The sequence below is a fragment of the Peromyscus leucopus genome, chromosome X (assembly GCF_004664715.2).
Source record: "Peromyscus leucopus breed LL Stock chromosome X, UCI_PerLeu_2.1, whole genome shotgun sequence".
NCBI classification, from domain to species: domain Eukaryota; kingdom Metazoa; phylum Chordata; class Mammalia; order Rodentia; family Cricetidae; genus Peromyscus; species Peromyscus leucopus.
In genome coordinates, this window is record NC_051083.1 from 119,428,229 (window position 1) to 119,442,716 (window position 14,488).

The following is a 14,488-nucleotide window of genomic DNA, read 5'->3' on the forward strand; positions in this document are numbered from 1 at the left end:
GTGAGTTTGAGGCCAGCCTGGTCTACAGAGTGAGATCCAGGACAGGCACCAAAACTACACAGAGAAACCCTGTCTCAAAAACAAAACAAAACAAAACAAAAACAAAAAGGAAGAAAGATTCTAAAATAAATATACTGTAAGACAAGATCAAGAGGAACATAAAGAGAGAAAACTCTGAAGGAGAAAGAAGGCAGTGAGGAGAAAACAATTACTTTCTTGGGACAAATGATCTTAAAACAGCATTTAGTGTGACTATTCAATGAGCTAGAAATCTGTTGGCCAATAAAAGTACAGAATTTAGGGGATTTGCAGCAAGTCTGTGTAGAAACTTCGTTGAAACCCGGCAAAATGGCCACATAATCAAAGCAAAGATGGGATGGTAGCACCTTGCATGTTTTGCTCTTGGTTATGCAGCCCCAAATGCCAGTTCTTGATGTTAAACTAAGCAAAATTTAGGAATGAAAATAAATCATTGTTTTGTTTGCTTTACAATGGAGAGCACTTCTGATCAAATTTTGAGGAATCAGAATCCTTGATGTAAATAACAAAAATTAATCTATTTATTTTTCATTGCAGTTTCCTTCTATAATACCAAAATGAGCTTCTCTGTCTTTGATGAAGAGCCAAGAGTCCTCATTACTACTGTTATTCATGAATTTACAAAAGATTGGGTAAAATGCTCTTTTAAATATTTATGGTACTCGTTGAATACACATGACCAAGACTGGGTGTATTGAAGGTAGACTCCCTTTTCTACTGATAATCCATTTCACAGATAATCAGTTTAGATTGTTTTCACTGCACATATATTTACTCTGTAGGCAACACTCTGAAGATGTATGTAAGTTCTTTCATAGTAGCAGTGTTGAAAGCTTTTATGAGCTGTTATTATTTTTATTTGTTGAGATATATACATTTTCCTCCACAGAGACAAATTCTGAGTCATTGCCAAATTTTCCCAGCTGGAGAAAATAGAGCAGTGATGACAAAGTCTATGACATAGTGTTCATGTAGATTCATTTTCTGTACTTTGTTTTTTGTTTGTCTACAACACAGTAAATAGTTTACTTGTCCTTATTTTTTTTGATAATAAAACTAATGCATACTGTACAGTTGAAGTTCATATGAAGACACCTAAAACAGACAACTCCTGTCGTCTACTGCTCCTCTTAATAAGTTAAGGTATATTCTATGAGATTTTTCTATACAGTTGTGGGGGTGTGTTCTTTCAGAAAAAGAGTTGATATCATACTAATTATGTCTCTCTCCCTTTAACTCGCTTCCTTGCCAGTTAGTTACCTGTGGGGTTTTTTCAATTCTGGGGAGCAAACCCAAATCCTTGTACAGATTTGGCAAACATCTTACCAGTGATGAACACTAGTAACACTTTACTATGTATCTCTGAGCACATTTGTGGTAGTGGAAAAAGCTCTGCCTTTTACAATTTAGCAGAAGCATAAGCTTTTACTATATGTCTGTAACAGAGATTTTCATTTCATTTTCAAATCTAGATATCTATTAGTAGGCTTTTAGGTTGTTTATATATTTTCTCTCTTTTAAATAGTGACAAAACAATGTTCTTCCAACTATTTTAAAGACCCCTGAATATTTTTATAGGATTAGTTTTTAAGTTTTTAATCACTGGATCAAATGTCATGAACGTTTTACATTTTAAAAGTTATCATCAAATGGTCTTCATGTAGGTAACAGCTCCAATGTGCACCTTAGGCCCAGCAGTGAATGATCATATTGGTTTTCCTGTTCTCCATTAGCACTTATGTTCAAGTGTGTATGACCCAATTCTAAGTGCTCGAAAATAGTGTCTGGGAGTGTTCAGGCTGCCTTACAAAGCTACACTTTAAAACAGCCATTTGTAATCTCTCAGATCTGGATGGGAGTCAGGGTGGGGTAGAAGCTTCCTGGGACAGTGTGAGGAGGCTTAGATTTGGATGAGATTTGCTGTGCCTCAAATGGTGTTTCTTCTGTGCATATGTATCTCGGCTTTCTCTTTGTCATCTTATAAGCAGAACAATTCTTATTGGATTTGGGCTCGACCTTTCACTTTAGTCACCCCCTAACAGCTCTATAGACAAATTCGATCACATTGCAGATTGGGGCTTCCATATTTGTAGTTAAGTTGGAGGGCTCCTTAGCTCCTAACAATGTGTTAAAAAAAAAAAAAAAAAAAAAAAAAAAAAAAAAAAAAAAAAACAGAGCCGGTTTGGAAACCTTGGGTTCACTGAAATGACAGCTGCAGCTCACGTTGTCCCAAGGGACTTCCTTGACTTAAAAATGGAAGAGAGGCCACACAAACACTGACCATCCCCTTTTTTCTTTTTTTTTTTCTGCTTTTTGCTTTTACAGTTAAATTTTATGTTTCAAAACAGCGAATTTTCTCTTGCTAACTTGGCTATTCAAATCAAAAGCAGGTATGTAAATGGCATCTTCTGTGAGTTGAAGGGAAATAGAGGGACCACCTGGGTCTGTGAGCTTCCCCTGTTGCTATCTAGGAATGAAGAACACATTTGTCTCACTGTAGGTTGTAAAACCAATGGAAGAACAAAAGGAAAGAATGCAGAGAGTTAAACAGTGAATCAGACTCATTGGCAGCATCTTGCTCTCGGTGTATCAGGAGGGTGAAACTGCACTCACGTGAGAAAGGCCTCGGCCTATCTAGAAAGTCTCTGATCCTAGGGCTCAGATGCCTCGCACCAAGTGCCACCTCAGAACACCGTCACAGGTGGCTGCCCCTCCATGTGACTGCCTACTTTCTCTCATGTGTTCAAACCAAGATAGGTTTGCGAAGGATTATTTATGAATGAAGATTATCATTGGTTATTGTCTCAGTTTGGGCTACCGTAGCGATACAGACTGCAGACTAGCTGGCTGCAGCCACAGCAACTGTTTTCCTCACAGTTTGGGAGGATGTGAAATCAGTGTGGTTGGATCCCAAGGAAAGACCGTCTTGAGTCTCCACATGCTAGGGGGCACAGATAGGAAGCACTCTGTCTTTACATAAGATGTTTACTAGTTCACAAATGCTCTTCATGGGGGCTCCACCCTTGTTACTAATTACCTTCCAAAGAGCTCATCTAGTATCATCTCACTAGACTTCAACATAAGAATTTTGACTAGACACAAAAATTCAACACCCCCCAAAAAGATGGAAAGCAAACAGGAGATATTTGGAGTCTCCAATATTGTTTTACAAGTCACATGTTTTTATTCAATGTAAAAGTAACGTTGCCACTGTAAAATCTATGTAGAATTAATGTATAGAAATCTCTGACATGAATATGGAAAATCTATAAAGCCCATGTTTTTCCTACCCTTTGAAGAATACCTGTACCATATATTCCTCTAGTTTTTAAAATGTATTTAGTAAGAGACTTCCTAGTCTACATACTGTTTAAGAACTTTCTTTTCTTGTTTCATAATAAATTATGTAATCTTCTATGTCATAATATAAAAGTTAGCTTTTCTTTTCTTCTTCTTCTTCTTCTTCTTCTTCTTCTTCTTCTTCTTCTTCTTCTTCTTCTTCTTCTTTTTCTTCTTCTTCTTCTTCTTTTGAGACAGTGTCTCACTGTGTAGCTCTGACTGTCCTGGAACTTGCTATGTAGACTCAGGCTGGGCTCAAACTCATAGAGATCTACCAACTTTGCTCAGAGGTAGTGGAATTAAAGGCATGCACCATCATCTTGAGCTTAGCTTATTCACTTTAATGTAACGATTACATAGATATTTGAGTAATTCCCATCACTGTACACGTATTCTTTAATGCACTGCTGCTGAGCAAGTCTCAGCACCACTTTAGTATGAAAATAATGACGAAGCTCATTTCAAGGGTCCCCTTGGAGTCCCAGCACGGTTGGAATTATGCTATCTCACACCTGTCATTAGCCTTACCTTGTAATCCATGCATTTGGTGCTACATTTCATTTTCTATAATTTTGTGATGCTTTCGATACAGAAAGACTTCTGAAGAAGAGATGGACATGTACAGACATATTGTAAGTAATTTTTCAAAATGAACCTACTTGTGACCCATTCTGAAAATGATTAGCCATAAGTAAGTAGCTCTTTTTCCTAGGAGTATATTACCAGGCAAGTTCAGTGGAGAAAGTTGAGGGTCAAATTATTTCCTTTAGGATTGGCACAGCGACCTATCAAGAAAGCAACCCCGTTTCTTCTAAAACGACCATGTGTCAGCATTTTGGGGAAGATTTTGTGGGCAGGGTGTGTGGAGGGACTTAGGAATCATAAATAATAGTATTATTTCTTGATTGTGGACACATCTCACAGAAAAGCCTTACTCTTCCAAGACGCAATTGTTTGTAAGTCTGCAATTCGCCTCACAAATCTAAACCCCTCCTCTAGTATGTATTTGTAGTTAGAGCACAGCAGATAAGCTCCCATCTTCTTCGACCCTGATTCCAGTACTTATTTCAGCTCCTCAGAACTGTGCAGTGGTACGCTCAAAAATGGTTAGAAACCACACAGTTTTTTAAGGCATTTAAATATGAGATAAATATTTTGACTACATAAAATACAGTAAATCCAATAGTTCATTCTAAGTCATCTGCCATCATTTAAAATACTTGCTATAAACAGCTGTCAGAATTTAAAAATGCAACATACAATATGACTGAAATATAACTAAGACAATTTAACTGAAATTTCTGTAAATACTATGTGTAAAAGCTCTCATGTGGTAATTTGCTAAAGCTCCTAGTTCCTTCACATTCTGACTGTGGGAACTGGGGCAAACGAATCAACCTCTCCGTGCCTCCCTTTCCTTATTTGTTACACATACAAAACTAACCAATCTCTATTAAGTGCTAACTCAGCTTAGGATGATTAAACATTTTATGTTTATCTTCACTACCATGTCAGTATCCAGAAGGCTTGGATTGGGATGCTGAGTAGATCATTAACATCCCCGAGAGTCAGCTGTTTCGTCTAGAAAGTGGAGTGACAGTCCATGTATTATCCACTCTTCAGGCTTGGTTTGAAGATTAAACACATTAGTGTGCTTTAGGGCTATTTGAAGAAGGCAGTGGTTGTGTGAATGTAAAGAATAATTATGATTTTCTTGTTAATGATAAGCCCTCTATTTAAATTTGATATTTGTTCAAAGATTTCAGTGACTGTGTCCTTTTTTTTCCGCATGGATTGGAACAGAAAAAAGGTCAAGGAATTGCTACAATTTTTCATATACCATACAGGTAGGAGATAAGTTTATTCATAGCTGGTACATTTAGTTCTTATTTGCCTTCTTTTTAATTCTGTATGTGCAATGTGCAGCCTTTTGGTGGGAGTTGTCCAGAACAAGGCCACCCCCGAGGACTGAGATCGACCTGATAGACTCAGTCCAGGCAGGTCCAGTCCCCTCCTCCCAGATTGAGCCAAGCGTCCCTGTATAAGTCCCAGGTTTCAAACAGCTATCTCATGCAGTGAGCCCAGGACCTGGTACCACTGCCTAGATGCCTCCCAAACAGATCAGAAGGAGATCAAAGTACCTGGTGGTTATTTCATAGCTGCTGTAATTAAGCTTTTGTATTCACAGGCTAAGTAGTTTCCATTGGTCATAGCATAGTCTTAGCAGCCTGTCAGCTGCCTCTTTATAGGAAGAGGAAGTGGGGTCCAAAGTAGTTATTATTTCGGATGGGGAAATAAAAAGTTTGTTATGGTAATAATGTCAATGACATGCTGAGAAAACAATGACAACCCCATGGAAAACACCCCAGATAGTGTTCACACTCATGGCCAGATCCTCTTGGAACAATGGCTATTGCTTGTTTGTTTGATACACACCATGAAGGACATAGGGCCAAAGAAGGCTCAGGAAGAGATTATTGACATGTCCAAGGTGCTGAACTGAGGATCATCTGTAAGCAAGGAGGAGAGGTTCAAACAGCCGAGTCCTCTTTATAGTGGAAGTATGAACTCAGAGAAGAGATAGGCTCCAATCAGAAGTGGTAGGATGAGTGTAGGTCAGGGAAAGGATAGGAATTCTTTTGATTTGCCATATGGAGAAATTTGACATAAAGGCCAGGGCATCTAACTTCCAACAACTGTTAGGAAGCTCAGTGAGTATGTTCATCAAAAGCTATGTGCAAAAATGGAAATGGAAAAAAGAAGTAGGCAACTTTGTGAGTCTGAAATATTTTCACCTGTATAATACTAGAGCAATTTAGAATATTAAAAGACCTTATTGTAGAGATTGAGGTCAGGGACTGCTCTATTCTTTATGACATTTTAGTGGATAAAAATGCTTGGTAGATTTTGTAGGAAATGTTTTCTCCCTAAGCTTCAGTTCTCTCATCTGTAGAGTGGGAATCATAACATCACTACTTCATAAGGTTTTTGTGAGAATTAAATGAATCAAAACATGTGGAGCAAGAACTCCATAATTGTTAGCTATCTTTATCATCATTATTAGTCTTTTATAAAACTAAGCCTTCAGTAGAACACTTCTGTATAGACTAATTGGACATGTGCCTATCTGCCCTATTGCAGTAATGATGAATAAATTGAAGGGCCAGAACGATAAAAGGTTTTCTCTGAAATAATAACTCCTGAGTACTCTGTCTTCCCTATTAATTATTACAAACTCCTAGAGAAATCTCCTGGCTAGGTAATTCAACATATTACAAATGTTGTAGACCATTCTTTTGAAAATAGGTTTTGAGTTGTTCTTTTTGGATGGATGCAAGAAAATTTATTAGAATATTTCCCTATACTGTCTTTCATCATTTCTCAACATCTATCACTTAGTGGCTATACAATATTTAATACTTATGGCCTACCAATGAGGGCAACTCTATAGAATTTCAGCAACACTGGCCAAATTGCACACTGTTGACCTGACTGCAGTGTTTCTTTTCTTTTCTTTTTTTGCCTTGTTTGTAGTTGTGCCTGTTGGGTCATTATAAAAGCCAACTCCTCTTTGGAATCAGTGGAACTGATCAGCAGGATCCGAACAAAGATACACGGGAACCTCACCCATGCAAACTTCACACAAGATCAATTGACTCTACTGGTAAAGTCTGACCATGTTGTAGTGGAAAAGCTAGGTAATGCTTTTGGCAGGGTACTTCAGTATGAGTGCACTTTTCTTATTATAAAACTCATAGTGAATATACTGTAAAGGTGCTTAAATTCAAAGGGAAGGAAAGATTTATTATTTATTTATTTTTAGACAAGGTTTCTGTTTGTATCCCAGGGTGGTTGGGAACTCATTATATAACCCAAGTAGTTCTTTAACTCATTGAAACCCTCCTACCTCAGGCTCTGTATCCTAAGTGTTGGATGCTGGGCTTATAGGTATGAGTCACTGTGCCCAGCTGAGAAGTCATCTTTCCACGTAAACTTATGCCCACATGTGCTGATGACTCTTCTACCTTTAAGAGCTTATAAATGAATAACAGAGACTTTACAAGGGACTATTGGTCAGCTGTGAATATCAACAGTGGCTGGTCTAGGAGTAGTGTGAGAGGATTGCCTCTCTAGTATGAAAACTTGGAGACATGGGGGGGGCTTTGTCATTACACACAATACATGCCCTATAGGTAACTGCTAATTTATTGACTGATTCAGCCAACCTATTCATCTTAGGAAATGATCTGGGAACTGTCCCAGATTTCCCTCATGGACGTTTTCTTTTCTAATTAGGAAAGCTTCAGTGGTAAAAGAGAAAGACTACCAGGCCAGTGCACCTCCTCCTTCCCATTGCTGCCAGCTTTGTCCCTTTCCCCAGTAGACTGCTGTAAAAACTTTGAGTTAACACACATGCATTAGCAAGCTAATTAAAGAGCAGAGATTGTGCTTGCACAAGGTTAGAGTGGCATGGAGGCAGAGAAGAGTGGAGGCCACAGTCAGAGCCCACCATGTAAATAACACTAATCAGTGTGTCCTGGAAGTGAGAAGGAGGTGAGTTTCTTGCTTGCTCATAGAGAAGACTAGACAGATCTGGCTGGCTCACTTTTTCGGTCACTGTCACTATCTAAGGGAAATGTCAAGAGTCAGGATCATAGATGCAGTAAGCACTCTGTAAGGACTGGGGACTTTCACATAGACTTAGCTTAGACCACATCTCTCTTAATGTGACAAGGCCTGGTAGCAAAAGTGTGGCTCAGCAGCCTTCTATGGGGGAGTTTCAGTCTTATCCTTCAGCACTGTCAGCAGAGACATCGTGGCCCTGGGTATATTGGTCATCAGCAGAGGCATCATGGTCCTGGGTGTATTGGTCATGGCAGGCATACTGATTTTATTGACACCAAATCCACCTGAGGCCACTAAGAAGGAGATGACTACCATGGGGAATAGATGTCTGTCCACAGTCTCCTAGGTTACATAGCAAAATGATAACAACAGTGCATACTTCGGAAGAAAGGCAATCAGCAGACAGGCACTCCAGATGTGTTATTTTAGTATCCATTCTGTGGTTTGATTTTCCCCCAATGTATATCTAGCACTTTAAAAATCACTTTCCAAATTTCATTATATACATCAAAGAATTTTTAAAACTGGGAAAAAGCAACCCCACCCTCATCAATGGGTAGTTCTAATGAAAAGGACTAATCTTGAGGTTATACTGAAAGGCTTATTTAAACAAAAGTTGAATTTCAAACTGGTTTCCATGAAGCTTAGTTTAAATGTCCTGGTTGAAATGGTTCCCTCTTGTATATGCTGATGGTCGTATGCAGGGTAATAAGGATGGGTCATAATGGATGTTCATGATACTTTTAAGTGCCTTTTGCCCTTGAAAATGTTGCATACATTTTTCTCTATAGAGCCAGGAAAATGTGAAGCAGATGAAACACCCTCAAAATACAAAGGGACATATAAGTGGCCATTAACTGACCCTACTGAGACAGCCCAAGTAAGGTGCATTAAAAATGAGAATAGGAACGTCACAAGAATCTGGTATGTATCTGTGAGGTTCCAAATGTTAGTTTATATGCACCGAGGTCTGCTCCATTTGGGGGGTGTTTCTATGTCATTCTTTTTAGACCCTCTCCTTCACTCCAACTGCCAATACTTTCTCTTTCTTTCACCCTTTAGAGTTAAACATGCACATATGATATAGTACAAATTTCAAGAGGACAAAAGAAAAACCTCACCCACAACCACACCACCTCAACATAGCTGTTATTAGGTTGGCATGTATTTGTTTTGTCTCCCCCCAAGCCTCAATCTTGCCCTTCTCTGTATGTCTTTAAGTTTTCTGTAGTGGTAACCATGGTTTACATACCAATAATGTAATTTACCCTTTCATTCAATAGTTTATCAAACACTTCCATGCTTTGCATTCATCTTTTTAATGATCAATTCGAAGCCAGCCTCAGCTGCTATCTCGCTGATGGGCCATCATAATTTACTCCATCACTCTTCTATTCTTCAGTTTATCATTTTCCCTTTTAAAATCATCAGGCTTCTTTTCTTACTCTCCGCTGTTAATGGTGTATGCCAAATAACTTAAATGGGCAGAACAGAGGGGCAGCAGGTTTCAACAGAGGCTTAAAAGCACTGGCGGAAAGTCACATCTCTGACTGTATCATACCCACCCCTGCTCTCATCTAATGAGTCAACAAAGCAAGCAACTTTGGCAGCCACAGCCAGAGCTCACATAGAGCCTCTCCTTTGCAGCACACTCCTTGGTACAAACCCTTTACTAGCTCTTGCCTACAATTAGAGCTGTCTCCATGCTTTCTCACAGTCCACTACTCCCCGAGCCCATTCACTATGCTGCCAGCATGATTTTCCGAAGTCTGCCTGCTACCGTGGCAGACTTTTGTTAAAGAACGGAGTCCAAACCTCTAGCACAGTCATCAAGACAGCAGGTTGCCTTTCCTGTCATTGCTTGGCTCCATCCCTTCACCATGCACTCTAGCCGAAGAGATAATTTGTTATTGTAGACATGACGGCCACTTCTTTGTGTCTCTTTCTCTGGCTGGTGGCAGCAGGGAGGTATATGGCCTTTCTGTGCCAGGCTTAGCTCACTTTAAATGCTGAAAAGTCCCCTTAACCAGACATGAGTGTTTTGTACCTGTAGTCACATAACTCCAAGAGCCAAGACAGGAGAATTGCTGTGAGTCTGAGATTAGCTAGCACTCCTTAGAAGTTCCAGAACAGCCTGTTTTACAGAGTAAGACCCTGTTTTAAAACAAAAACAAACAACAAACAACCCCCCAACAAACAACCCCACCAAAACCAAAACTCACCACTGTCACCACAACAAACACATACAAAGAAAGGAAGAAAGAACGGAAGGAAGGAAGGAAGGAAGGAAGGAAGGAAGGAAGAAGTTCTTCTGTGTGGTGTTTTGATAGATTCAATTTCGTTTATGCAACCCTTTCTTATGCTTTGCACAAGTCAGAGTGTAAGATCACTCAATTCCAAGCTCCTAGTGAGGTCCAAGACCCTGCCCTGTTTGTCTATGCCTCCTCCTCCTATCCCTAGAGTCTGTGTGTGCTCAGTGAGTGCACTTGCTGACTTGAACTGGTCTGAAGTAGACGAGGCACCGATAGTGAGGGACAGTGAACTACAGAGGGTCTTTAACCATTTGGAGACATGTACTCTGTGGAGACAAGACTGTATTCCAACAGGAATTTCTCTTTAAGAGAGGCAAGAGAGGCAAATGAAGGGAAGGAGTCATATCTAGAGGAGCAAAGCCTCTTCACTGATTCTTGGTGAGCCGAATCCTGCCCTGCCCCATTCCTAGCTACTGGGCTTCCATCTGTGTTATTTAAACTCAAAAGATGGGAATGGACACAGGAAGACATGCCCTAGCTATGGAGAAGTCCTCCTCCATTTGCTTTTATTTAATCAATTAATTAGTTAATGGTAATTATTACTCATTTTGAGACAAGTTCTTACCCTGTATCCTAGTCTGGTCTGGAACTCATGGTGACCCTAATGCCTCAGCATCTCAAGTGCTGGCATTATAGACATGAGCCACTGTATCTTTTAAGACTTATCTATTTCTTCAGTGAGAAAGCTGGATCACGCCTCTTGTTCCTTTATTCCATTTTTTTTTTTTTGCAGTTCTATCAGCATCCAAACTGGCAAGTGTCAATGGGAAAAACCAAGCTTTAAACAATGCAAGCTGCTTCAAGGACTCCCTGATAAGATTGTGGATCTTGCCAATATCACTATAAGCGATGGTAAGACAATTTTACGCACATCAGAGAAATAATGGGACCTCCCTTAGTTTGTCCACTTGACCTGAGATAAGAGGGAGTATAGTCAGAACTCACTCTATGAAAATTTACCTTCAGAAGCCCCGTTTCAGAAGCCATGTGCTTGTTGGTGGAGGTGGCCATAGGTCAGGAATTAGGACTATCAGACTTTCTGTTTTGTAGATTTTTGTTTTATATTTTTAGTATTATTTTCCCTATTTAAAAACTTTTAAGAGGCTGGCCTAGTGGCACATTTCTATAATTCTAGCACTTGGGAGGCTGAGGAAGGAGGATCTTGGGTTCAAGGCCAGCTTTGGCCACATGGTGATAGAACCTGTTTCAAAAGCAAAATAAAACAGCAAATACACCCCCACACTCCCACCCCCATACCCCCACACCCCCATACATCCCCCCACACCCCCACAACTCCCAATTCAGTGATTTATAAAGAAAAAGACTGCTCTAATGGATATTACAAATGTCACAACATTTCGTAAATAGAACATTTGGTTTTATAAACAAATTGGGCAGTGTAAATCAGTGCTAAGCATAAATTTTCTGGAAAGCAGGATTGCTTGGGTCAATCATATAATATGAAAACGCTCTTTGTAATAGTTTTATCAATTTATAATCCAGTTCACAGGCTACAGAAGTGCCTGGTTCAGAACACCTTCATTAATACAATGTGTTATCAAGCTGATTTGATTAGCAAAATCTGATATCTCAAAGTAGTGCTAAAACTTTTTAGTGGTGATATGCACAGGTTCCCCGAATTTAGCAAATACAATCTAGTGGGTCATTTTATTCAGTGAGGTTTTCCTCAGTAACTCGGTTGTGCAACCATCATTGTGAATTCTATAGAGGAGATTCACTACAAAGGACCTTTTCTTTATATAAATCACTGTACTTGTTAGCATAATCTCTATTTCTCTCTTCCCACAGTTCCTGGAAACCATCGATCCACTTCCTACCTGTGTGAATTTTACTTATTATAGGTATCTCAAAATGTGAAGTTTCTTCATGTTGCAGCATGGGCCATCACCCCACTTTTAATAGTTGAATGATACTATATTAAATTGACCTATCACATTTTATTAGTCACTCATCAATTGATGGGCATTTGGTTGTTGGCATGTTGGGATATTATTTATAGACAGATTGTGAATGTTTGGAGTACAAATGACTAGTAGACATGTTTTCTTCTCTTAGGACATACTAAAGAGTACAATTGTGACGTCATCTGGTAGCTCTATACTTAGCCTTTGAAGGAACTGCAAACCTGTTTTCCACAGCTGCTGAGCCATTTTGCATCCCCGCTGACACCATTCGAAGGTTCCAATTTCCTCATGTTGTTATGAACACAGGCCCATCTTTTAGTTACACCTGGTGCCACTGCCTCCCCTCCCCATCATGCATACGTTTACTCTGGATTTTTAGCAATTTGTGTCTTTTTCTTGTTGTCCTGCTCAGTCTAGAGAAGAGGATTTGGATTTTTCATAAAATCTATTTAGAGGAGAAGCAGGTTAATAACAATAGCTAGTCTTTTGAGATAGAGTCATGCTAGGTATAACCTATAGCTCAAAATGGCCTTGAACTTTCGATACTCTTGCCTCAGCCTCCTAAGTGTGGGGGTTCCAGGCATACACCGCTATGCCCAACAACAGCAACAGTGAAGAAAATACAGAGCCCCTCTTTGTGCTTGCCACACATGCACAGTCCTCCCTCACTGTCACCAGCGGTAGCTTTGTTACAATGGATGTCTCTACCCTGACACTTTATATTGGGGTTCACTCTTTTTTGTTTTCTTTTGTTTTTCGAGACAGGGTTTCTCTGTGTAGCTTTGCGCCTTTCCTGGAACTCACACTGTAGCCCAGGCTGGCCTTGAACTCACAGGGATCCTCCTGCCTCTGCCTCCTGAGTGCTGGGATTAAAGGTGTGTGCCACCACCGCCCAGCTTGGGGTTCACTCTTGACTTTGCACGCTATATATCATAGTTAGGGTCTCTACTGCTGTGATAAAACACCATGACTCAGAGCAACTTGGGGAGGAAAGTGTTTATTTGAGCTTATAACTCTCAGGACATACTCCATCATTGAGAGAAGTCAGGGCAGGAATTCAACACAGGAACCTGGAGGCTGGAACTGGAGCAGAGGCCATGGGAGAACAATGCCTACAGGCTTGCTTAGTCTGCTTTATTATACACCCAGTACCACTTGCCCAGGGATGGCACTACTCACAGTGAACTGGACCATCCCACGTCAATCACTAAGAAAATGCCTCACAGACTTACCTTCAGGCAAGTGTGATGGAGGCATTGTCTCAATTGATCCCAAACAACCCTAACTTTTATAAAGTTGACATAAAACTAACCAGGAACTAATCAGGAACTAACCAGGACAGTGTATACTGGTAACTCTAAGTATAAACAGGTATAGCATATATCCACAGAATCACACTCCCTTAAGGCCTCCTTGTAGTACATATATGTATTTCTTTCTCCCCTCTAGTCTCTGGCGCTCAGTGGTCTTTTTATTATCTCCATGGTTTTGACTTGGCCAGTGTGACTGTTACAGCTTTGGAGGGAAAGGTATCCTGACTTGTTGGGAAGACAGGCTATACCTGGAGCTGGAGTGAGGAGGGGAATGGTCTCCCCATAGGATGTAGCAATCTTGATCCTGTCCTAGAGAAAGCCTTTACAGCTGAGCTTTGCTCTGTCCCTGGTTAAGAGGGCTTCCCAGCAGAGCTCTGTTTCTTCTTCTCTCTAGCCAAAGATGTTGCTTCTTCTGCTTCACTCTGCTAAGCTCTGGTGAAAAGCTGTTACTTTTTTTCTGCTCAGCCCCCCTAAGGGAACATCTCAGCAAAGATTCTTTTGCTCCACACCGGCAAAAGATCTTCACCAAAACTCTTTTAAGAAAGAGATTTATTTGGGAAGGAGGAGTTCAGGAGAGCAGCTGCCTCTGCCAGGGTGGGAAAGGATAGCCCACAACTGAATAGGCAGAGGGGCTTATATAGGGCTTCTTAGGGGCAGAGTTTCTCCAAGGGAGAAGGTTTCCTGCTCAGGGATTGGTTGCTTCAGTTGGTTAGGGGCAGCATTGGCTCTGGTTTCAGAGCCAAACTGTGTTTCTTTCACTGGCCCTTTTAGCTCTTTGGCTCTAGGTTCAAGGCCAGGGTGTATTTTTTTTCCACTGGCTCCGATTCTAGGGCCAAAGTGCATTTCTTTGGCTCTGGTTTCAGGATCAGGGTGTGTTTCTTAGGTTCTGGGTTCAGGGCTAAAGTGTTTCTTTCACTGGCTTAGGTTTCAGGGC

General features: G+C 40.3%; 1 protein-coding gene across 1 annotated transcript in view; it reads left to right on the top strand.

Annotated features, from left to right (window-relative positions):
- The window catches only part of Adgrg4 (adhesion G protein-coupled receptor G4), a 102,321-nt gene that overhangs the window by 42,752 nt on the left and 45,081 nt on the right, over positions 1 to 14,488 (top strand). The window contains exons 4-10 of the mRNA XM_028889884.1: positions 577 to 671; positions 2,365 to 2,429; positions 3,971 to 3,997; positions 5,145 to 5,225; positions 6,913 to 7,076; positions 8,796 to 8,928; positions 11,050 to 11,168. Of these exons, the coding sequence (XP_028745717.1) occupies positions 577 to 671; positions 2,365 to 2,429; positions 3,971 to 3,997; positions 5,145 to 5,225; positions 6,913 to 7,076; positions 8,796 to 8,928; positions 11,050 to 11,168 (684 nt within the window). The remainder of the gene's footprint in view (positions 1 to 576; positions 672 to 2,364; positions 2,430 to 3,970; positions 3,998 to 5,144; positions 5,226 to 6,912; positions 7,077 to 8,795; positions 8,929 to 11,049; positions 11,169 to 14,488) is intronic.